At 37.7% G+C, this 23,391-nt stretch overlaps 1 protein-coding gene across 1 annotated transcript in view; it reads left to right on the top strand.

Moving 5' to 3' along the window:
• The first annotated feature begins 7,325 nt into the window (after positions 1 to 7,325).
• Positions 7,326 to 23,391, top strand: part of LOC135117206 (hemicentin-1-like) — an 81,414-nt gene continuing 65,348 nt past the window's right edge. Inside the window, exons 1-3 of the mRNA XM_064035799.1 lie at positions 7,326 to 7,418; positions 8,101 to 8,250; positions 21,600 to 21,783. Coding sequence (XP_063891869.1) covers positions 7,326 to 7,418; positions 8,101 to 8,250; positions 21,600 to 21,783 — 427 coding nt within the window. The remainder of the gene's footprint in view (positions 7,419 to 8,100; positions 8,251 to 21,599; positions 21,784 to 23,391) is intronic.

The following is a 23,391-nucleotide window of genomic DNA, read 5'->3' as shown; positions in this document are numbered from 1 at the left end:
CAGAGCAGCGCTCGTGCTGCAATCAGCCACCAGCACAGAAGCGCTTGGGCCAGGACACGGCCGTTACACATTCTCGTGTATAAGTCTGCGAACAAGCACTTACGACATACATTTCGTTCGGCCACTTCTGACCATTAAAATCTGGAAAGCTTTTCGCTCTCAAAGAAATAAATTCCAGGCATAACTTTGAAACTATGTCTCAGAATATCATTATTACTAATCATGTGTCAGCAACGCTGAAAACACAACTACCATTGCGGTTTGATAAGTTACGTGTAGTTAACTTCACTTGAGCTTTTGCTACACAGAATACTCATAGGTGACAATACCAATGGTTGGTACATTATTACACATTTTTTCACTTAATACAGCTAAGAGCATAATTACTTCCGATGTGTAATCAAAACAATAGAACAGATCACCTGACCTCAAAGCATGATATGCCAGGTCTACTATCCACTGGCTTTCATTACTGGAGTATGCCAAACGAGATACTGGCCGTCAGCACTCCGTACAGCATGCAAAGCTTGTACAGCAGCACAGCACCCGGGGAGCATGAAGTGTCACAGCTTACTATGTCAAATGACACAGCACCTGGAGCGCTTACACCATCACCTCACATGGCTTAGGCTTATCCTTAATACCTGTAGTCAAAAGACAAGCAAGCAAGCATCTGGCTAAGGTAACCAAACGTTCAATTGACAGACTCTCAAGCATTGTCATGTTACAGATTTGAACATTAGTTAACATCAAAAATTAATGCAACCAAATTACATAATCAGTAAAAGAAAATAAAAACTAAGGTCTGTAAACAAACTTTCAATTTGTAAATTGTAAAATGGCAGCAAAAAATCTAAAGCCTGATGCACAATTTTAACTATCCCATTTCAATGAAAACAAATTGAGTAAGTCAATATCAAATCAGTGTGCATTTATATCACAAAAGCAGTAAATCTGTGTAGGTACTTGTTGAAACTCTCATGAGCAGAAAGATTAGAAATAAATATTATTGAGCTCATTTACATAGTAAGCCTGTTAGTTGTCTAACTCAAGTTCTCATACACTTTCAGTATGTCTTTAACTAATAAACCACCAAGATGGGTTACAAGACATGTAATACATGAAGGCTAAATAAAATCGGATTGATCTCACCATTTACATACAGGTAGGAACATTACAGGATTCTTTCCATAACATCTGGTGCATAGTAGGAGCAAGGCATGTTGTTCACGGACACAAATCCGCAGAAACTCATTCCACCCAAAATACACGAGAGCAGTATCAGCGTACTAAGCTCGAGCAATTCTCGAGCTGCCTGCATAGCATTTTGAATCTACCGTTGCGTAGATTGCAACGCACTGTGATCCATTACAAAATTAAAATAGAACGGCAAAAGCTTCGGTAATGGCGGATATCCTTACACCGCGTCGTACTTAATAAAAGTGCCAATGAATCTAAACTGAAATCAAAAACTTTATAGTGGGAGTGAGACTATCCCACTTCTGATCTTAAAAACCAGAAGCAGGTTTGTTTAACGAGAAAATTACAAGAAATAGTTTTAACATGAAAATCAACTAAGATTAGTCAAGAACGCGGCAAAATCTTATTCTGTCCAACTATAACATGTCTTGTCACAATGACGTTCGAAAAAAGAATCCTCCAAGCATAGATGAACGGCTGAATGGCGAGGTGTCTATGGTCGCTCGTCTCTGCTGCCCTCTTTGTAACTACTGACAGCTAACAATATACTAATATTATAAAGCTGAAGAGTTTGTTTGTTTGATTGTTTGTTTGTTTGAACGCGCTACCCAACTAGCACACTAGTGGAAATAGCAGCCTATTTTGCAACTGTTAGCTGTACAGTAGTGTTTTAGGGGTTCCAAAAGTAACTTTAGGTTCTACTATTGCTTCCGTAGCTGCTCATAGCTGCAAATATCACTCAAGGCAGCAGAAACTGAACCAAATGTCACTCTAGGTTTTACAAGAGATCATTCTACAACCCATTTGCAGCCTACATGTTTAAAAGAGAGTTCAAACAATTATGTTAAAGGTTAAAACTGCTAAAGAGTTTCTATTGCCGCTGATGTACGCGTTAGAACTGCATAAAGACTCTAATTGTAGACTTTTTAACGGAACTGTATAAAAGATATATTTATCACTTTTCTGTCACTAAAGGTTCCATTGCAGAAGTGATTTGATCTTTTGTGCAGGCTTAAGTAGGAATTTGATCCTTTGTTCTACTTATAGCTGCATTAAGGCTCCACAATAGAAGCAGGAGGTTAATAGTCATTTGGATACATTCTGTTATTTTATTCACAAACACAACCAGGGGTCCCGTAGATTTTGTTTTCTCAATTTCTGATAACGAATCAGTTACAGAGGAAAATAATGTTTGTTTTGAAGTAATAAAAAACTTTTATCAGAAAATATGTATTTATTCAAGAATATACAAAAATTCAGTAGCTCCATTTATTTGCTCTCAAGTATAGTGAAACACTCCGTTTTTCCCATTTAGATGGACTGATGCAAAGTTCTTGTTTATTTTGTTGTGCATTATAAGTTTGAATTATTTTGAACGGTACTCTGAAAACAAGGTAACATATAATCGATGGTCAAAGGTTGACAACACGTAACTACAATGTGTCATATTTTACAGGAGGGGAAAAAAACTGCTTAATTTCGAAAAAAAATAAAATAAAAATAAAACAAAAAAGTAGTTGGTAGGTAATCAAATTATTTATTGATATATTTTAAAACAATAAACTGTCCCCATATGTTTTTCATTAAATAATCAATAAACAAACAGTTATGAGTTATCAATATTAAAAATACCTCACTACTAACGAGTTACAAGTAGTCAACATTAACTTAAGAGCTGTCAATTTTTAAAAAACATTATTATATTAGATTGAACAAAATTACACGTGCGGCAAATTATCGTAAAAAGAATGATAATCAGAAGGTATTACAGTTTTAAGGGCTTGCAAATCATTATATTTGCATAAAGTAATTTTAGGCGAGTCCTCAAAAAGTTGCTCGTAGGTTGTTATTGGAAACTTACTATTTCTTGGTCTACTTGGCAACAAAGAATAGTTTTCGTTGCAGATGTCAATTTTATAATAAATTTTGCCATCTGGTACGTACATCAAAACTTTAAGATCTGTGACAACAGGATCTCCCTTTTTCTTTCCAGGCCTAATACTCTCGTAGCGCATCACTTTTGGATCATCATATTTTTGGAAAAAGTCATATTTTAATATTTTGACGTCGTATGGATCTTTGCGTGATTTCTTAGTTATATCTGCGTATTGTGATGGAACATAAATAGCGTCATATTTTTTAATGCCACGTTCGATGGCAGCATGAACGCTATCCACTTCCATCTGCGTATGGCCAGGTTCTAAATATTTATGGTAAATGACCACATTATTCACAGCAGCAAAGTTGGATAAAGCATTTGCTAATACTGCATTCCTGTTTTGATAGGTGCAACCGTCACTCCAAATAATGATAGGCTTTGTTACAAATTCGCCTCCAGAGTTGCAAATCATATCACGTAGGTAATCTAATATGCAACTAACAAAGACTGATGCCTGAGTATCACAGTCGACTTCTGAAAACCAATAACATCTTACTTTTTTGGATGGATATTCATAAACTGTAAAATTATGGTTAATTAACTTTCTTCGGTAATAGGCACTGCTGGCTCTTACATATGGACATACTTTCACAGCTTGAACATCCTGTTCTAAGACAATACATTTTCCTTCATCTGCCTCCTTTAAATCCTTTTCTTTTTCTTCTCTTGCATTTTGTTTCCTGAGCTGATGATCTTTATACTCCTGTTCCGATATTTGTTTAGTATGGTAACTTAGACACGTATCACATAAATCTTTTTTTGGCTGTTGAAAGCCAATATTTTTTTCTTTTATAATCTTATCAAACATAGTTCTACATAACGGAACCAGGTTTTTTATTGTGCTCGCTTCAGTGTAGGTCCTATACACTTCCGCCATACCTCCAGGAATCGGTTCTAAGTATGCCTTAGACGTATCTTTGCGGCAGTAGTGTGATGGGAGCTTTGGTAAATTTTCGATATACTCGACTAAAAATTCACGTGACAGTCTTTTCTTCTCTCCCCTCTTCTTTTTTTCTATTTGCTCAGCAGTTTCTTTTGCGAACATACCACATTCGGATTTATTTACCCAGCTCCTTACTGACCACTCTCCAATACATAAAGTATTTAAATACATTTTCTTACAAACTCTCAATTTTATATCCCCTTGTTTCAAGTAATATTGAAGTGATGCTTCTCTTCTGGTATTTCCTTTTGGTCTTAAAGTATTTATTTTATCGGTAGTGTTAATCACAAACATTTTCTTTTGATCCCAACTTAAACTCCAAAATAGATCAAACAATCGCTGTCTACATTCTGATGTAAATTCGTGGCAGTGGCGTTCTTTGGACGCGCGACAGAAAGCAGAATTGCAAGTCTCTTTCAATGTTTTTGCTAATCGTGGTGCATTATGCGTATTACATGAATTTTTATTTCTTCTCCACCCTATGTAGTCTTTTCCCTGTTCTCTTAACTTTTTATTCATGCGGGCTTTCCAATGCTCTGCATCAGCTAAGCCTTTTCTTTTCTTTGTCTTCCTTCCATTACTATTCGCCTCGATCATACCACTGTCATCATCTTCAGAAGAGCAGGACGTCTGATCCGGGTCATAGTTATCATCATCCCTCGTTCTACTACTCGTGGCTACTACAAGAGAAGTTGATAATTCAGGTTCTAAGTTAAAATCATACGAGTTCAAAATAGTAGGAGAGTTCGTATCAGTTCGTGTTTCCTCAACGACATGAAAATTTCCGATTTCGAAATCATATGAATTCAAAATTGTAGGAGATTCTGCATCAGGTATAACTTCGACAATACTCTCGACAATGTTTTCTGAGTTATGACTTGGGCTGGAAGGTATCTGAGGCTGGTTTAAAAATGACGAAGTGGTAATATCGTTCAAAACAGTAATTGATGAACCTGTATCTGTCCCGCCGTTACCTAGACAGCTCTGTTCGGCGTCAAATGCAGGCGTACAGACTTGAGACTGCTCCAGGAGAACATTCTCAAGTCGATCTGATGTGTTCAAAAGTATCATTTCTCCGTTTCCATTTACTTCGTAGTTGTACAACTGTAACTCTGAAGAGCTCGATGATTTTTGTAATAATTCTTGTGATTGACTTTCGTAGACAAACTCACTCCTCTTATTACGATAAACGTTAACAGAAACTAGTCCTTGTTCCTTCAAGCCCGTTACAACATCATTAAAAAGCTCTTCACTGTTTTTCTCCATGATAACACTAAAACAAAAGACGTCGAGATAAGTACCTACCTAATTATTCTATTGCCTGCTTTAAATAATCCATGTTGAAACTTTATCGCATAGATCTTAGATGATAAAGAATAAATCGCTACTTTATTACGATTATTACATAAAATATGGTTAAATAACTCAATACTTCTCATTAATTTAAGTTATCGATGGTAAGATGGCTTAAAATTTCAATAGTGAGCTTAAAATAAAAATAAAAACTTACCAATATACATAGGTACCTTCAAGGACACTTTTCGGAAATAAATAGACGTATTTGAAGTTGTAATTAAACGTTAAACTATTTTTAAACAATTAAAACCGCCGCCGTAATGTTACTCAGTCAGTAAATTTTGCGAACTGCATTTTTGCGTTGACACCTCGTAACTCGCGCAATAGTGAGTTCAAGTTGATACTCGTTCGTTGTGCGTTGTCAACTCTGGCATAAATTGTTCGAGCGACATTTTTTGTGAATTACGAGTTATCAATAGAAAGATTCGGCGGTTAATTTTAAAATTTTTGACGTACATAACTCATTTTGTGAAAAAATGTGGGTTACGAGTTGTCAACCTATGACCATCGTATAGTACTTAAGTGTTAAACAATTAACAATAATATATCATCGTATTATAGAGTTTCCAACGACTTCTACGGATATCTAAACAAGTAGCCATTAATAGTGTGGTTTGATATCTGCAGTATCACAGTGCAGACTTGAACTGCAATAGAGGTACAGATATTACTTGGACCTTCAGAAGAGTGAAGCTTAGCGCTATGACGCGCAGAGAGGAGTTTTTAAGGTGGAAGTTGCAACTTAAAGCTGCTTTCAATGGACGCCATGTTTACAAGATAATTATTTATTAGTAGTCGAGAAATTTATAGGTTTTTATCGCATTTGTAGTAAAATATATCTAAATATCGAACAAACAACTTACTAAAAACGAATGTAGTGCAGTATGTAATTTCAATATCGTGTAGGTATGTGATATAAAAATATTTATTTAATAATAATTTATATATTTTACGATATTCTGAGGTAATTATTGAGGCGCGTTAAAAATATTTCAACAATATCAACAATATACACGATAAACTGATCTGCGTTTGTAGCTACTTGCCATATAATACAAAATATAGCTCAAAAACACTTACCTTCAGTTAATATTTATTTGTATTCAGTAATGGCTGACAACAAAAATATATTTTATAAATGAGAGACAAGGTGAACGATCAGTGAAGTTTTCTTCATTCAGCTAAAGGACAATGGGCATTTTGTATGGGATTTGGTACCCGCTCCAACAGTAACGTATGATATATCATTAGAAAGGTATTTACGTGAAGAATAATAAAAACTATGGGGCTTGCCTCACTTAGCTGTCCGATCCAAGTAGCGATAAAAATTGAATCGACATAGAAACAAGTATGTCATCCATATATGCAAATTCATTAAGAGGCATATGTCGTCAGTGTAATAATTTTAAACTCAGTTAATAGACATCTTACATTGTTTGAGATATACTCTACTATAATCTAAAGGTTGTAATAGTCTATGGAGTCATACTACGGAAACACAATCGTCATCTGATTTGACAAAAGTTCAAAACATTTCTATTCATCTTTTTTTAAGAAGAAATTCATCATTATCTCAGCTCTCTCTTAAGGAGCAAGATTGAGTCGTAATATATTATGTACTATGTAAACATCGTCTCCTGCCTTTCAACTTTAATTGATTGTAGATACTGAAAGACTTTCATCAAATACATAAGCTAGTTCTGCGTGAACTGCAAAGGTTTGCACAGTCTTTTTTTAAAGCACTGGGCAGGCAAACATTCTAAGAAGACCAAATTCCTGTTTTTTTGTCACTTCACCAGTTTTTATTCAATACAGATGGATTTAAGAACTACATCTACGTTGATGATTTTTGAACATTACACGGTGTAGTAGTCGATGTTACGCGAAATGGACAAGGATTTGGGACTAGTCGTCATAGTAAACATTTTTTACCTTGCCAAGACCTACGCAATGGTACTAGAATCAACACTGTTGGACAGGGTACCAAAACGCCCATCGTCCTTTGACATTCATTCAATCATCGCCATAAGAGCTTTAGTATGGTGTTAATTATTAGTTGCCGCTCCTGTATCGCTCTTATGCCTCTACTATGAAGTTCTAATGGAACTATAGACTGCAAAAAGTTGTGCCCCTTTGGCTGCAAAGCTGCTGCATAAGGTCTGTAGAGCACGCTCTGGCGCTTGAGCTTGGCACCTTTGGTAATAATCGGATTGGCTCTAAAGCTCTTAAGCAACAGTTTTGTGCTACTTGGGTAATCTCAGGAACTACTGGTCCGATTTGAAAATTTCTTTCAGTGTTAGATACCCCATTTATCGAGGAAGGCTATAGGCTACTTTTTATCCCGGTACGGGAAGTAGTTCCCACGCGATGCGGGTGAAACCGCTGGCAGAAGCTAATAATATATAAGTGATAAATACAAAAGATATGAATCCGTATCACAAACACACTCAAAACAACTCTGTTAAATTTTTTTTAAAAATGTTTATTAAATCATCCTATACACATTATCGTGCCCATTTATTAAAATAAGGCTGTTCATACTAAAGGATTGAATCAACAGAATTCCAATTAACAAATCTCTTTTGTCCAATTCAGTCTAGAATAAATTTAATTTCAACTATTCCCTTAGAAAACTTTGAATAAGTTGGCAATTTTTTTTCAGCCGGTGGGTATTTTCCGCGGTAAATACGAGTGGGCGAATGAAAACAGTCTTGACGGAGGCGACTGCTCATTATGGGTGCACGCTGCCACTCACCAGCTAGACGATGGACAGTGGCAATGTCAAGTCACCGCCAGCAACTTCCATTTGCAGGTAATAATTCCATACATTATCTCGGCCCTCTTGTCAACTAAGAACATGAGGAATTTAAGGTGCAAAAATGACTGTAAATAATAAGGTAGACTAGGAATGTTGTTTCAAGACGTGACGATCACAAAAAGGTATTATAAATCCGTAGTGTTTCTTTTTAGCCCGGTCAAAATAGACATTCTGTCGTCTAAGCAGACAGAGGGACGATGTGCCACCCCGACTCACTGCTCACAGACCCACGCCTACGGTGGCCGGGAGTCGTCTCGCGACACCCGGCGCCCGTGGTGTCTACCTGGTCCAGCGCGGCGGCCGGGATGAGAGGTGCGAACTCCCTTCTCGAGCATGACTGCTTCGCAGAAGGAGGCGACAGCATTCCATTCCCTCTCTCCCCGGACCATGGCCTGAACCAGGGCCGGACGCGAGAGGTCGCCGCCGCCTTAAGCCTCGACGAGGACCCGACGGTGCTCTTCCCACGCAGGGCACTCCTGGACTGTGTGGTCCACCGTGCCCTTGGGGCTGTCCCGAGCCATTCCTCAAAGAGGGGACTTACCGCCACTATGGTGGCGTGCCCTAATTTACAACATCATGTGTAAAACAGAGCTAAAGTTAGGAGTTAGCAGTTTACAGTTTAACTTTCAGTTGCATTGTATAATTTTGTTAGCTTAATATTGTTGTGTAATAGACTGTTTGTGAAAATATTACTTTTTAAAAGAGTGTCTATGGAGTTTCTTGCCGGCTCTTCTCCATGAGACCAACTTTTTGGAACCGTGCAAATAGTGTGACGTTTCATAGGAGCCTGCAAAGGCCTTTTTTAATAAAAAGATTTTGATTTTGATTTAGAATTTCAACGTGGGCACTCTAGCCTTAGTGACAAGCCACGTGAAAACCCGCCATGACAGTTAATTCTCGCAGAACCATAATGTAACATACCGTGACATAAACCCGTGGGCACAACGATTATTTTACATTCCCCAAAATTAAGCACAGTCTTCGTCGTCAACGTTTCAGCACACCTGAAAAAGCTGTTGACTCACACAAATCGGCCATTTTGACTACCCCCACTTCAGAATGGAATAAATGTTTCAAGAACTGGTTTAAATTCATGCAAAAGTGCATTAAATATCGCGGAGAATTCTTTGATAAACAATAAATGTTATTAACCTATTCGATTGTAATGCCATTTTTGTAGAAAATTTTATAATCTACAATTTTGGTCTGTTGTATTTTTTTGATAAAACTTACCGTTTTCGAAAAAAACCCAAAAACAAAAAAATGACATTTGACCTCGAATAACTTTTGACGCACACATGGGATCGATGGGAACTTTTAGTATTTTATTTATAATGATCAAATGTAGCTCTCTGGGATTTTTTGTTATTTCAAATGTCTATTTTGACCGGGCTATTTTTATTATATATCCATTTATTTATTGACTTTTAGTTTGAGTTTGATTAAAGTTTTTTTTTATATATATAAATGTATTGATTTGTTTCACAAAACTCAATACATTTATTTTTTTTATTTATGTATATAATACGACTTTATGACTTTGTGATTAAAATTAATAATACACATTACAGTCAAATTACTGTTAGGTATCAAAACGCGTGCATATTTATCTACCTTGTGTGTGACGCGCGTGTCTCAAGAAAACGGCAGCCGCGCTCGCAGTGTTTTGAGTCGTTTTGGGACAGCGCGTCTGTGAAGACGCACACATAGACACCTATGTCTGCGTAGATTGACTTCTGTACCTATGTATTTTGTGATATAAGGTGTCAGCGACACCTACACGCCAACACATGGACAATGGCGCCCTCACGGCCATGCTGACAAACGCTCGTCCCCGAGCAACTTCTAAACATCTGAGAACAAGACAGCAAACTGCTCGATCATCTTGACATATTCAGTCACATCAAATCAAGTCAAATCATTCAGTATTTTTTTTTTAATTCTATAAATCAATCACAACAGGTGTGCTGCTCCGGCAAGCCCTTTTTTACAACCAGAGACTGTTAAACCTTTCCCATCGGTATTACAACCGGAGACTGTTAAACCCTTCTCATCAGTTTTACAACCAGAGACTTTTAAACTCTTCTGTGCATCCGCTTCATTTTCGGGCTTAGAAAGTACGACCACGTGTCGGAATTTCGAAGTCGGTTGAAGTGGTTGCCTATTCGGCGGCGTCAAGATGCTCACATTCTTTCTTTTCTCTTCTCTCTTCTCTACAATCCCCACTCACCAAGATATCTTCGGGAACGTTTTGAGTTTCTTGTTCCGAGAGGCAAACCTTGTCGCACTTCCTCACCTCTCCTTCTTCGTGTCTCTTCCCACACTACGAGCCGCTATGATGGATCGTTCACTGTTCGTGCTGAGAGACTGTGGAAGTCCCTTCCACATTCGATACGCGAAAGCCCATAGTTGGGTGCATTCAAGAGACGAGTAAAGGAATACTATTTATTAACATGAATGACATTTATATTCGTATGTACCTATATATGTATATATTGTATATATTTATATTTTTATATGTATTATGTTTATGTATTGTGTAGTTTTACTACATATACAACATGTAACTTAATTAACGCACATCCTGAAATTAGTTTGTTCAGAATCGTTTACTGAATCGATTTATATCATTTTTAATATAGGTAATTTTTTATCCCAAAAATAATTAAAACTACGGAAATTATTGTCATATTAACCATGTAAAACAAATTCAAATCGACCGTAACTCAAAGTAATAAGACTTCTTGTATTGTCGGCTTTTTCCGTAGTTTCGTTATGTTGTGTCGAGTCGAGCGGCGCGTGGCGCGATATTTGCGTGCGTAGTAGTATGACCAAAAAGTTCTCCAAGAATTGGTATAACTAATTTAGTAAATAACAATGCATATACATGTTAAATTAAAAGTCTATATATTATGATTATAACATAACTAGCTGTTGCCCGCGACTTCGTCTGCGTGGGCAATATAGAATTGTCAAAATACTATTTATCCGGTATAATTATGTGTGACCATTTATCATCATCATCATCCCCCTGCCCTTATCCCAATTTTATTAGGGGTCGTTAATATGTTTTCTCCTTCCATACTCTTCTATCTGCCGTCGTCTCTCATGTGTCACCTTTATATTTACATAAATGAACGAAGTAAAGTTTGTGACGTTGTGGAAATCTCTGGACCTAGTCAACCGATTTGGAAAATGATTACGTAAGTATGGGGCGTAAGTAATTCTCACAGGATACAAAGGTCTGATAAAGCTGTCATTTGTACATTTTCTGCAGTAACTGCGTCTTATCAGAAGCCAGAAAGTCTGTCAAACAGTCATACCATGGATAACGCAGTGTCCAGTTCACTGGGTTGAGGAGATCATGTAGGTAGTCACTCCAAATAAACTATTGGTACTCAAACAGATTCGGTTTGACTGGAAGCCAACAACCACATAATTGGGGAATAGCTGGGCGGAAGATGACATAGTCATCAGGCAGGCGCATAGTTTCACTACAGGGGGAAACACTTGAGGATTTTCTGTGCACTCACTCACTTTCTTTCTTTCTTCTTTCTATGTTAAGTTGGGATTCCACCGAATTGTTTGAATTAGTTCACGAACAGGCCAATATCTGTGAGAGTCCAATTCATGTTTGTGTTCGTACTTGAAGCCTGCAGTTTTTTTTCAAAATGTGCGCTCGCAATTTCTCACTTCTTGGTGCAGCCAGCAAACATAAGCCTGTGTACAGGCTAATAATTATGTAGCTTCTCCAGAATTGATGTAAAAAGTTTCTTCGACAGTGGGCTATAGTAGCGTAGTTAATATAACAAACTAATACAATCTTGTTGATCCTGCAAATATAGTTAGAGAAGCGGGTGTGCAGGATGACCACTAAGATTTGGTAAATACGTTCTGAAGACGTCCAAGTCTAATTCATTACTATTCAAAACTCAAGTGAAAAAAACTAAAAACGATTATTCAAATTAGGCTGATAATTCAGTAAAAACAAAAGACAGCCCCCAAAACCCCTTCACCACTTCCTATGTGTTTTTGTGAAGGTGGAGAAAAGGATTACCAAGCTCCCAAAGGCCAGGGTATGTGCAACACGTTGCATGGCATCCTGGAAAGTTACGTTATTCTCAGCCATTAGTTTGACTTTTCATTAGAGAATGCAGTCTTCTGTGCATTGAGCAGTGCAGCATTGGGTGCAGCGTGAGGGAGTGTTAGGCTTTGGCTCTGGTGGGCCTCACTGGGGTTTGCAGAATCTCCTAAAGGGGCGCGTGAAATAACGCGCATCGCTGACATGGGCATGTTAGACACGGGTCTCCTAGGAGCCGGATGGTCGACGACCCACTCAAAACTCATCGCCCACGCCTATGGTGGCTGGGAATCGGCTCCTGTCGTTTCTTACCGCAGTGGGAATTTTCAATCGTTCCGCCGCCTCATTCTTTTTCATCCCATTTCTTCTCGCCCCAGACCATGGCTTAAACCTGGGCCGGGTACAATAGTTCGCACAGTCCACACAGTGGTGATAGTCGGACACCATCTCCATGAGATCAGAGTTGGGAATAAATGTTTTCAAAAAAATAATAGTAGGTACATTTAGCGAAAACACGTTTTATAGCAAGTCTTTGTAACTGAATGATATCAATGATGTAAACGTAGATATATAAAAGGTGTTTTTTTAGACTCAGCTCGGGTCTGATTGTGACTATTCATAATGGAGAACAGTGTATTTGTGATCAGAAGTTGAAAGTAAGTACATACATACTGCGTATGATATTCAATCGAGGAAGCTCTCATTTCTTTAATGTGCACTTTGTGTCTGGGTTTGTTTCTAAAACTACAGAAACTTAACTCACGCTTAGCAGCGCTTGCGAGAGACAGATATTTCTCCTTTCTTTTAGGATCCATAAGCGTTACATGTTTTGCACCACACAAAAAATATTTAAGGTCTACTAATACTACTCATTTAACGTAAGTTGCTTTTAAGCCTCCATATTAATGAAAGATAAGCTAAAATAAAACCCCAGCTCAATTTGTTTATGAAAAAAATGCACAACTCCATCTGTGACTTTACATGATAATTAATTATTGTTCCGCTAATGTCTTTCCACCTGGCTGCTTTGTCAAATTTGTTGTATTTTATATACCACAGATGGAGCCGCTTTGACCGTGGCTGAATAATTTTACCCCTGTTGACCGGGATAAAAAGTAGCCTGTATGTTAATCCAGGGTATCACCTATCTACATACCAAATCTGTCCAGCCGTTTTTGCGTGATTGAATAACAAACATACATCCATACATTCTCACAAACTTTGACATTTATAATATAAAAAAAGTAAGATTTTGTCAAGGAGTACGGTAGACTCGATCGAAACCTTTATAGGTATGAATAACAAAACATAAAGAAATATTAATTTTGAATCGACAACATATATCCGCAAAATTCGGATTATGGAGAATTTCGTTAAATTCCAATGGCCCTGACAGACAAAGCGCAATATGATAGCCATATTTGTCAATAGATATAGATAGCAGTAGATAGATCGACCATTATGTGATTTCTGGTGAAGCCAAAAACGAAACACACTTTTTCATGTAGAAGTTATAGTATTTAGAGTTACGTATTAGTATTTATAGCGTTTCTTAATTTTTGGAATCAATTCATAGAAAATGTTAAACATTTTTCAAAGTATCGCTTGTTTTGTTACTAGTCTTTAACACATTCGGGGGCCAGCTACATGCCTCTACAGTGGTCAGTTTTTGGACTCTTATCGCATAAAATTATGTGTCACCTATTGCCTATCTATCAAACGGTAGTGGGTTTCTAAATCTATGACAGCATCCATCGTAAAAGGATAGAAACCTGCGTACAAATCAAAAAAACCGGCCAAGTGCGAGTCAGACTCGCGCACGAAGGGTTCCGTACCATTATTTATAAATCGGACAAAAAAATCACGTTTGTTGTATCGGAGCCCCCCAAAATATTTATTACATTCAAGTTTTCAGTATTTGTTGTTATAGCGGCAAAAAATATATATCATCTGTGAAAATTTTAGCTCTCTAACTATCACGGTTCCTTAAATGCAGCCTGGTGACAGACGGACGGACAGACGGACGGACGGACGGACGGATAGACAGAGGAGCGAAAACAATAGAGTCCCGTTTTATCCTTTGGGTACGGAACCCTAAAACAAAAAAAATACACGATTCAGAAAAAGAAACAGCAAAACTCAGAAGAGGCCGTCTATACTAATTTAACAAAATATTAATAAAATACGGTTTATCCCTGTTGACCGGGATAAAAAGTAGCCTATGTGTTAATCCAGGGTATACCCTATCTACACACCAAATTTCAACCAAATCGGTCCAGCCGTTTTTGCGTGATTGAATAACAAACATACATCCATACATTCTCACAAACATTCACGTTTATAATATAAAATAATACACATATATATATGCATATATATACAACATGTAACGTAATTAACGCACATCCTGAAATTAGTTTGTTCAGAATCGTTTACTGAATCGATTTATATCATTTTTAATATAGGTAATTTTTTATCCCAAAAATAATTAAAACTACGGAAATTATTGTCATATTAACCCTGTACAGTCAAAACAAATTCAAATAGACCGTAACTCAAAGTAATAAGACTTCGTGTATTGTCGGCTTTTTCCGTAGTTTCGTTATGTTGTGTCGAGTCGAGCGGCGCGCGGCGCGATATTTGCGTGCATAGTAGTATGACCAAAAAGTTCTCCAAGAATTGGTATAACTAATTTAGTAAATAACATTGCATATACCTGTTAAATTAAAAATTCAGTGTATGTATTATGATTATAGCATAATATTCTAATTAGGGTGTTTGAGGATGTGCTTTAATTACGTTACATGTTGTATATATATATATGTATAGTCGCGGGCAGAAGCTAGTATTATATATATATAATACACTAGCTGTTGCCCGCAACTTCGTCTGCGTAGGCAATATAGAATAGTCAAAATACTACTTATCCCGTAGGTGCATTCTTTCACGTGACAGTATAATTAGGATTAGCACTTAGCAGTCGCATAGATTCATTGATCAAGGTTGTGTTGTGGATTTGACCATTTATCTAAACAAAAGAAGTAAAGTTTGTGACGTTGTGAATATCTCTGGATCTAGTCAGCCAATTTGGAAAATTATTACGTATGGTGCGTAAGTAATTTTCACAGGAAACAGTTATAATCTATGTCTATATGCTTTGAGTCTGACAAAGCTGTCATTCGTACATTTTGTGCAGCTGCTGCGACTAATCAGAAGCCAGAAAGTCTGTCAGTTTCACCATGGATATCGTCTTGTGTAGTGAGACTGGATTGAAGATAGGTAGTCGCTCCAAGCAAGATATTGGTACTCAAATAGATTCGGTGACTGGAAGGCAACACCAACATAGTTGGGGAATAGCTGGATGGATGATAAAATGAGCCATCATCATCAGCAGGCGCATAGGGTAGGATAGTTTCACTACTGGGGAGAAACACCCATGTATGACGGGGATTTTCTGTGCACTTACTCACAATGGTAAGGCTGACCCCACCTTAGGCGTGCGCGATCCTCGGGCGTGTGAGTAGCGCGGGCGTCGCGAGCACGCTGCATGAACGTCGCGTTTTGCTGCCCTGCGGCATGTGTGAAGAGTGCAAGCGACGCGCTCGCGGCGAGCACGCGGCGCTCGAGTTGCGTTCTTACCCTTCGCCCACTATCCCCGCCGCCCGCTAAACGCCTTAGCAGTTAAACGTCAAGGAGAGCGGCGCGTGCGCGCCGCGAGCGCGCTGTAGGTAAATGCCGCAGGGCAGCAAAACGCGACGCTCACGCAACGCGCTCGCGACGCACGCGCGGCGCCCGCGCTATTCACACGCCCGAGGATCGCGCACGCCTAATGTGGGGGAGGCCTAAGCCAGGACTCCACCGAAATGTTTGCATTAGTTCACGAATAGGCTAAATGTACGTATCTGTGAGAGTCCACTTCATGTGTTCGTACTTGAAACCTGCAGTTTTGCCAAGATTTTCAAAATGTACGCTTGCAATTTGTCATTTCTTGGTGGAGCCAACAAATCGAAAGAAACTCACTCAAGTCACTACCGCACACCGGGAAAATTTCGCTCTTGCGGAGGACGTTTATAGTATACCATATTTTGTGTCACACAGGACGACAATAAGTATCCACCGAAACACTTTCAAAGATCTGATGAACGAACAAATCAGACCTGACTTGGTCACCTGGGGCCAATCAGAGCTCTATGAAGCGATCATATGCTTTGGCTCCTACTGTTATTGTGGTTTCTGAAAATTTATTCACCTCATTCAACGATGAATGTAATTCTGATGGTACTATTAAGAACACTTGCTTAGCGCAGAAGCTGACGTTGGCAGGTCGACTCTTTTGACTTCTCGAGTAGGATACCATTGGTTTTTGTGCAATGCACACCTGCAATGCATGCTGGATTAGGATAGAATACAGGTGGATAGGATTTGCAACAGCAAAAAATTCTGTCTTTGTGATTGAATGACATCAAACGTAGTTTTATATAAAAGGTGTTTTTTTAGACTTGGCTCGGGTCTTACTGAGACTGTTCGTAATCGTGACCAGTGTATTTGCAATCAGAAGTTGAAAGTAAGCATGTCCCTGGTATGCGACGCGCAATTTGTACGTTTTCAGACGCATAAAGCATTTTACGTGTGTATGGTATTAAATCGAGAAAGCTCCCATTTCTTATCTGTACTTTGTATCTGGGCTTGTTCTTAAAGCTACAGAATCCTACATTACCTACCTACCTCACGCTTAGCAGCGCTTGCGAGGGACAGATCCTCATTTCTTCTAGGATTAAGTTTACATATTTTGCATCAGAAAAAATAATTAAGGTCTACTTAATACTACTCACTCAAAGTAATTTGTTTTAAGGCTACCACATTAGTGGAAGATAAGCTAAACTATGTTTATGAAAAAATCCTGATATGAACTCCATCTGTAACTTTAAATGATAATTAATTGTTCCACTAAAGTCATCATTTTGACATAATGTTCAAAAATAATTTAGATGGCACCGTTTTAAATTTGGCTGAGAACTATTAATTTTCCTTTCATCAAGGTAATAATTATAATTGGATTTTGATGTGGCACGGCAAACTGACAAACACTATTGAAATGTCTATCGAAAAATTGCACTACGTGTTAAAATATAGTGAATTACGGAAAATACATAACTCCATCTGTTGAAATAATAATCCTCTATAAAGAATGTATGGTAAGGTGATCTTCACACTGCCCCGCATCACGCTGCATCTTGCGTGTCGACGCACCTACGCGCGTTCTTGCGGGAGTGCAGATCTCATCGTGCGGGTTTTTCGCGCACTCACGCGCGTTGGTGCGTTTTGTAAATTCACGCACGGCGGCTTCCATTTTCAAATATACACGTCACGCCTATTCAAAATCACGCGCGGCACTGCGGGATTCAGTGTGCCATACCTTGCGTTTCACTCCGCACCTACGCGCGGGGTTGCGTGTTTCTCCGCATGTATGTGCGTGATCCGCATGAACGCGCGTGGATGCATTTTCAGTGTGTTGGACTATGCGTGTTTTCCATACAAACGGAGATATTTCCATACAACGGAAAAAAACGCATCCACGCACTACGCTGCATCATGCGGGGCAGTGTGATAATCGCCTAATTTATTGTCATTTACCACCTCGCTCCTTTGACAAATTTTATGTATTTTATTTAACACAGATTACCACAGATGGAGCTACTTTAACCTTGGCTAAACAAAATTTTCATATTTTTTTTTTCTTCCGAAGTTACTTATGAAGGTGTGATTTTCTGTGTAAAGGTTAATAATAGGCCGATCAACTAATATAAGTACAACATTCAAATGTACAGTTTTGACAAACAGATTGCGTGTCGTAATATTTTACATCTTGAATTCACAAAATTAATCATATCTTTTGATAGAGTGAATCGATTTCGATGAAACAAAAACTAAGTAATACCCCAAGTTACGTAGAATTTTTGTATATAAGCATTGTCTGCATTGAATTCTTAGATTTTACGTGAATCCCGAACGAACAAACAGATAAACAGACAAAAATGACAATAATTATGGAAATGGGTTCTGTTAGTTATCCTTTAACATGCTGGCTATTTTTTTTGTCAATTTCTTCAATGTACAAAAATTACTTTTCTACAGATTTATTATATGTATAGATATATATAAACTCTTTTGCAAAAAAAGCGGGCACCTATGCGAAATCTGAGTTTTAAGGACTTTACGTGTATTTCGAAGGGTTTTAATGATTGTAGTATGTTTCTAGCATCAAAAGGGTTAGCCAAGCATGCGTGAGAGTGTATTCTAAATTTGAATTTTGTACAATTGCTAAGAAATTGGTTAAACCTTGTTTTGGACTAATTGCTGGCATAAAGTTCGTCGGTGTTTTGAAAAGTTTTTGAAGTGATTTTCAGAAAACTGATAATGCAGTTTTAATTAATGATTAATGTACTTTTTTGTTAGATAAAACATTTTTGAAAAACTATGCGTATTTGATAAAATTTTCACCTGCTCTAAATGGACTATACTGATGATTGATGGCAATGTTAAGAGTTTCGGTATTTTAGTGTAAAGCGTTCTACTGTTTAGATATTGTACCCACGTGTTTTAAAATATCGCTTTTTCATAATTAAACACTATTTAGAGGAGTATCAGTACATTGGGCTGCGACAAAACCAATTTAAAGTAAGCAGTGCCGATCACAACTCGTCTCCTTTCGGACTTTAACATTTTAAAAATCTTGAAATTCTACAAAATACAGAAAATAGCGCATAGACTGTGAGCACGAGGTCTTAAGGTCTCGTAACCACTAATTTTCAAACAACCTCGTCTCTTGGGAAACTCCGTAGACCTCCGAAGATCTATGAGTCTGAGCGTTCAAATAGCGTGTTTTCAGCCCACTAACATTTTATTAAATAAACTTGCCTGCACCGAGATTTTCTAGCATCTACAGCACTTTCCTGCTTAAATCATAACAATAATTGGCTATCTGCTCATTTCTTAAGAAACATACGTTTGGTCAATACTTTTGAATTCTTATTTCGCTTTCAGCGAAATCATCGTTTAGTAACCCGATACCTATGGAGTTATAGACAGCTTCAACGCGGCAATAATTAGACTTTTTGGATAGCTTTAAGTCTTCTCATAATTTTTCATGTGGTTAATTTTAACATTTATCACAAAATTTGGTATTTTTTTATGTCAAAGTCCGATATGAGACGAGTTGCGATCGGCACTGCTTACTTTAAATTGGTTTTGTCGCAGCCCAATGTACTGATACTCCTCTAAATAGTGTTTAATTATGAAAAAGCGATATTTTAAAACACGTGGGTACAATATCTAAACAGTAGAACGCTTTACACTAAAATACCGAAACTCTTAACATTGCCATCAATCATCAGTATAGTCCATTTAGAGCAGGTGAAAATTTTATCAAATACGCATAGTTTTTCAAAAATGTTTTATCTAAAAAATTCATCCTCCGAGCCTTTTCCCAATCACGTTGGGGTCGGCTTCCAGTCTAACCGGATTCAGCTGAGTACCAGTGCTTTACAAGAAGCGACTGCCTATCTGACCTCCTCAACCCAGTAACCCGGGCAACCCGATACCCCTTGGTTAGACTGGTGTCAGACTTTCTGGCTTCTGACTACCCGTAACGTCTGCCAAGGATGTTCACTGACAGCCGGGACCTACAGTTTAACGTGCCATCCGAAACACAGTCAATGGTGTCTAAGATATACTTAGAAAGTACATACAAACTTAGAAAAGTTGCATTGGTACTTGCCTGATCTGGGATCGACCCCGCGCCCTCATACTTGAGGTTGGTCCTTTACCCACTAGGCCACCACGACTATAAAAATGTTTTATCTAAAAAAAAGGTACATTAATCATTAATTAAAACTGCATTATCAGTTTTATGAAAATCACTTCAAAAACTTTTCAAAACACCGACGAACTTTCTGCCAGCAATTAGTCCAAAACAAGGTTTAACCAATTTCTTAGCAATTGTACAAAATTCAAATTTAGAATACACTCTCACGCATGCTTGGCTAACCTTTTTGATGCTAGAAACATACTACAATCATTAAAACCCTTCGAAATACATGTAAAGTCCTTAAAACTCAGATTTCGCATAGGTGCCCGCTTTTTTTGCAAAAGAGTGTATATATAATACTAGCTTCTGCCCGCGACTTCGTACGCGGATCCTGTCCCTTATGCCAGCGACTACGGGGTCAGCAAAATCAAAGATCTGAATCGTCTGATATTGAATTTTAAGGGCCCGTTGACTTGAAAACAACGGAATACGCATTAGAAACGTTCCATTTATTTAATTTTTGTACTTCAACGGCAAAAGCACAGCAGACTAAACAAAACGCTGAGAACTGAACCGCAATAGACGCGACCATAGGGATAAAAGTAGTGATTCTAATTAGTCCGCATTTAAGTTGTGTGTGGCAAAAATATTACACGTATTATTACGTAAAAAAAACATTAAATAGATGACAAAGTCGTGGTGACTTAGTGGAAGTCGTGGTGGTTTAGTGGGTAGAGAACCAATCTCTCAAGTATGAGCGTGCGTCTTTGATTCCAGGTCTGGCAAGTACCTGCCAATGCAACTTTTCTAAGTTCGTATATACGTACTTTCTACGTATAGTTTGGATGTAGGATCTAGGATGTAGGATATATGTAGGATGTAGGATGTAGGATATTCTAATTGGGGTGTTTGAGGGTGTGCGTTAATTACGTTACATGTTGTATATGTTTAGTATATTGTTATTTGATATTTTTGTTTAGTTATCAATGGTTGTTGTGCACTTTTTAATCTACCCTACCACTATCAAATCTTGGCTTTAAGGTTGGCTGTAAGAGAACCCAATTCTGGGTTAAGCTCGCCATTGTACATAAACTGTCTTTATTATTTTTTTATATGTATTGTTAAGTGTGCAATAAAGAATAAGAATCTCACACAGTCTACACAAAATAGTCAGTTAGTCACCAGAACCTACGACCCGTTGAGGCCAGTTCTTAACATGTCTTAGTTTATCATACGTTGTGAAACATTGACACAGAGAGCCAAAATCAAAATTCGTTTATTCAACCTTTATGCAAAACCAAAAGTCCCAAAAGCCTTGCACACCCTTTGCTACACTCCAACCAAAATTCTGCAATCAAGCCTAAGACAAGATTACTTTAAGTACCTTAATTTCAAGTTGTGTCGAACCGTTAAAAATCTAGCCAAATAATAAAAACGTGTCTTACTTATTTCCAGGATGCCCTTTCCAGCCCGCCAGCTAAATTGTTGGTTCTGTTGGCTCCAAAATCGCCTCTAATATTCTTCAAGGACTCTCGCGAGTTGCCAGGACACAGACTCACGGTAGCAGCTGGGAACAGAGTTACGATCGTCTGTGAGGTTGCATATGGTAACCCACCGTCGTATATCGAGTGGTTTTTAGGTAAGTATCCATAGAAAAATATATATGTATAATGATTTCGCTTGCATTTTTTTATATTTTAACAAGTATCCTATTAATCTTCTTGTTCTTTAACACATAAGATTTCACAAATGTATACATTACCTCACGCTTAGCAGCACTTGCGAGAAACAGATCCTCCTTTCTTCTAGGATTAAGTTTACATATCGCACGCTTAATCATATACTGACCGATTAGTGTTTCGGTCAAAGTTTAAATAAGTGTAGGTACCAAGAAGTTTATTTTAACGCCCTCTTTCGGTCGATCTCGGAATTTTTTAGATATCTTTTTCCTAGGCGGAGTTATACCTATATCTGTCCCTTTCACACTCAATCGTTTCGGCAAACATTTTTACGAGACAGAGACATATCAGTTTATAGACTCATTATCATAATAATAAGAACATACATTGACCAAAACACGGACTCATTTCAAAATATGTCACCAGTATCAAAATCATACTTCATAGTATAAGGACCCATACCTTAGTAATGAATATTCTTTAGTCATGTATTAAATAAAACACGGGCTCGTTTCACCAGTATTAAATCAATGTAACTATATATTTTATATTAAACTGACGCATCTTGAGGAACAATTTTTTAACCGATTTATTTATAGTAAAAAAAAACTAAATTTCTTTAAAATTATATTCAAACACAATAACTCACTTTATCAACTATCCCTACAATACATTATTTCATTCATCATCATCCTCCGAGCCTTTTCCCAATCATGTTGGGGTCGGCTTCCAGTCTAACCGGATTCAGCTGAGTACCAGTGCTTTACAAGAAGCGACTGCCTACCTGACCTCCTCAACCCAGTTACCCGGGCAACCCGATACCCCTTGGTTAGACTGGTGTCAGACTTACTGGCTTCTGACTACCCGTAACGACTGCCAAGGATGTTCAATGACAGCCGGGACCTACAGTTTAACGTGCCATCCGAAACACAGTCAATGGTGTCTAAGATATACTTAGAAGGTACATACAAACTTAGAAAAGTTGCATTGGTATTTGCCTGACCTGGGATCGAACCCGCGCCCTCATACTTGAGAGGTTGGTCCTTTACCCACTAGGCCACCACGACTTTTTTTATTATTTCATTATATAAAGTTATTTTCTTTGAGTAATAAGCCATTTTGTAAGGAAAGTCAGGTTTGCTAAATCGTTTTTAGCGATTTCTTGAAAAACGTCTTTTTTTAGTTATGTCAATATATGATTAAGCATGCGATATTTTGCATCACAAAAAATAATTAAGGTCTACTTAATACTACTCATTCAAAGTAATTTGTTTTAAGGCCACCACATTGATAGAACCACGTTTATGAAAAAATGCACAACTCCATCTATAACTTATAACTTTAAATGATAATTAATTGTTCCACTAATGTCATCATTTTTGACATAAATGTTCAAAAAACAATTTAGATGGCACCGTTTTAAATTTGGCTAAGAATTATTATTTTTCCTTTCATCAAGGTTAGATATAATATAGTTAGATTTTGATGTGGCACGGCAAACTGACGAACACTATTTAAATGCCTATCGAAAAATTACACCCCTGTTTAAATTAGGTGAATTACGGAAA

The sequence above is a fragment of the Helicoverpa armigera genome, chromosome 8, assembly GCF_030705265.1.
Source record: "Helicoverpa armigera isolate CAAS_96S chromosome 8, ASM3070526v1, whole genome shotgun sequence".
Lineage (NCBI taxonomy): Eukaryota > Metazoa > Arthropoda > Insecta > Lepidoptera > Noctuidae > Helicoverpa > Helicoverpa armigera.
This window is presented reverse-complemented; position numbering and strand designations above follow the sequence as displayed.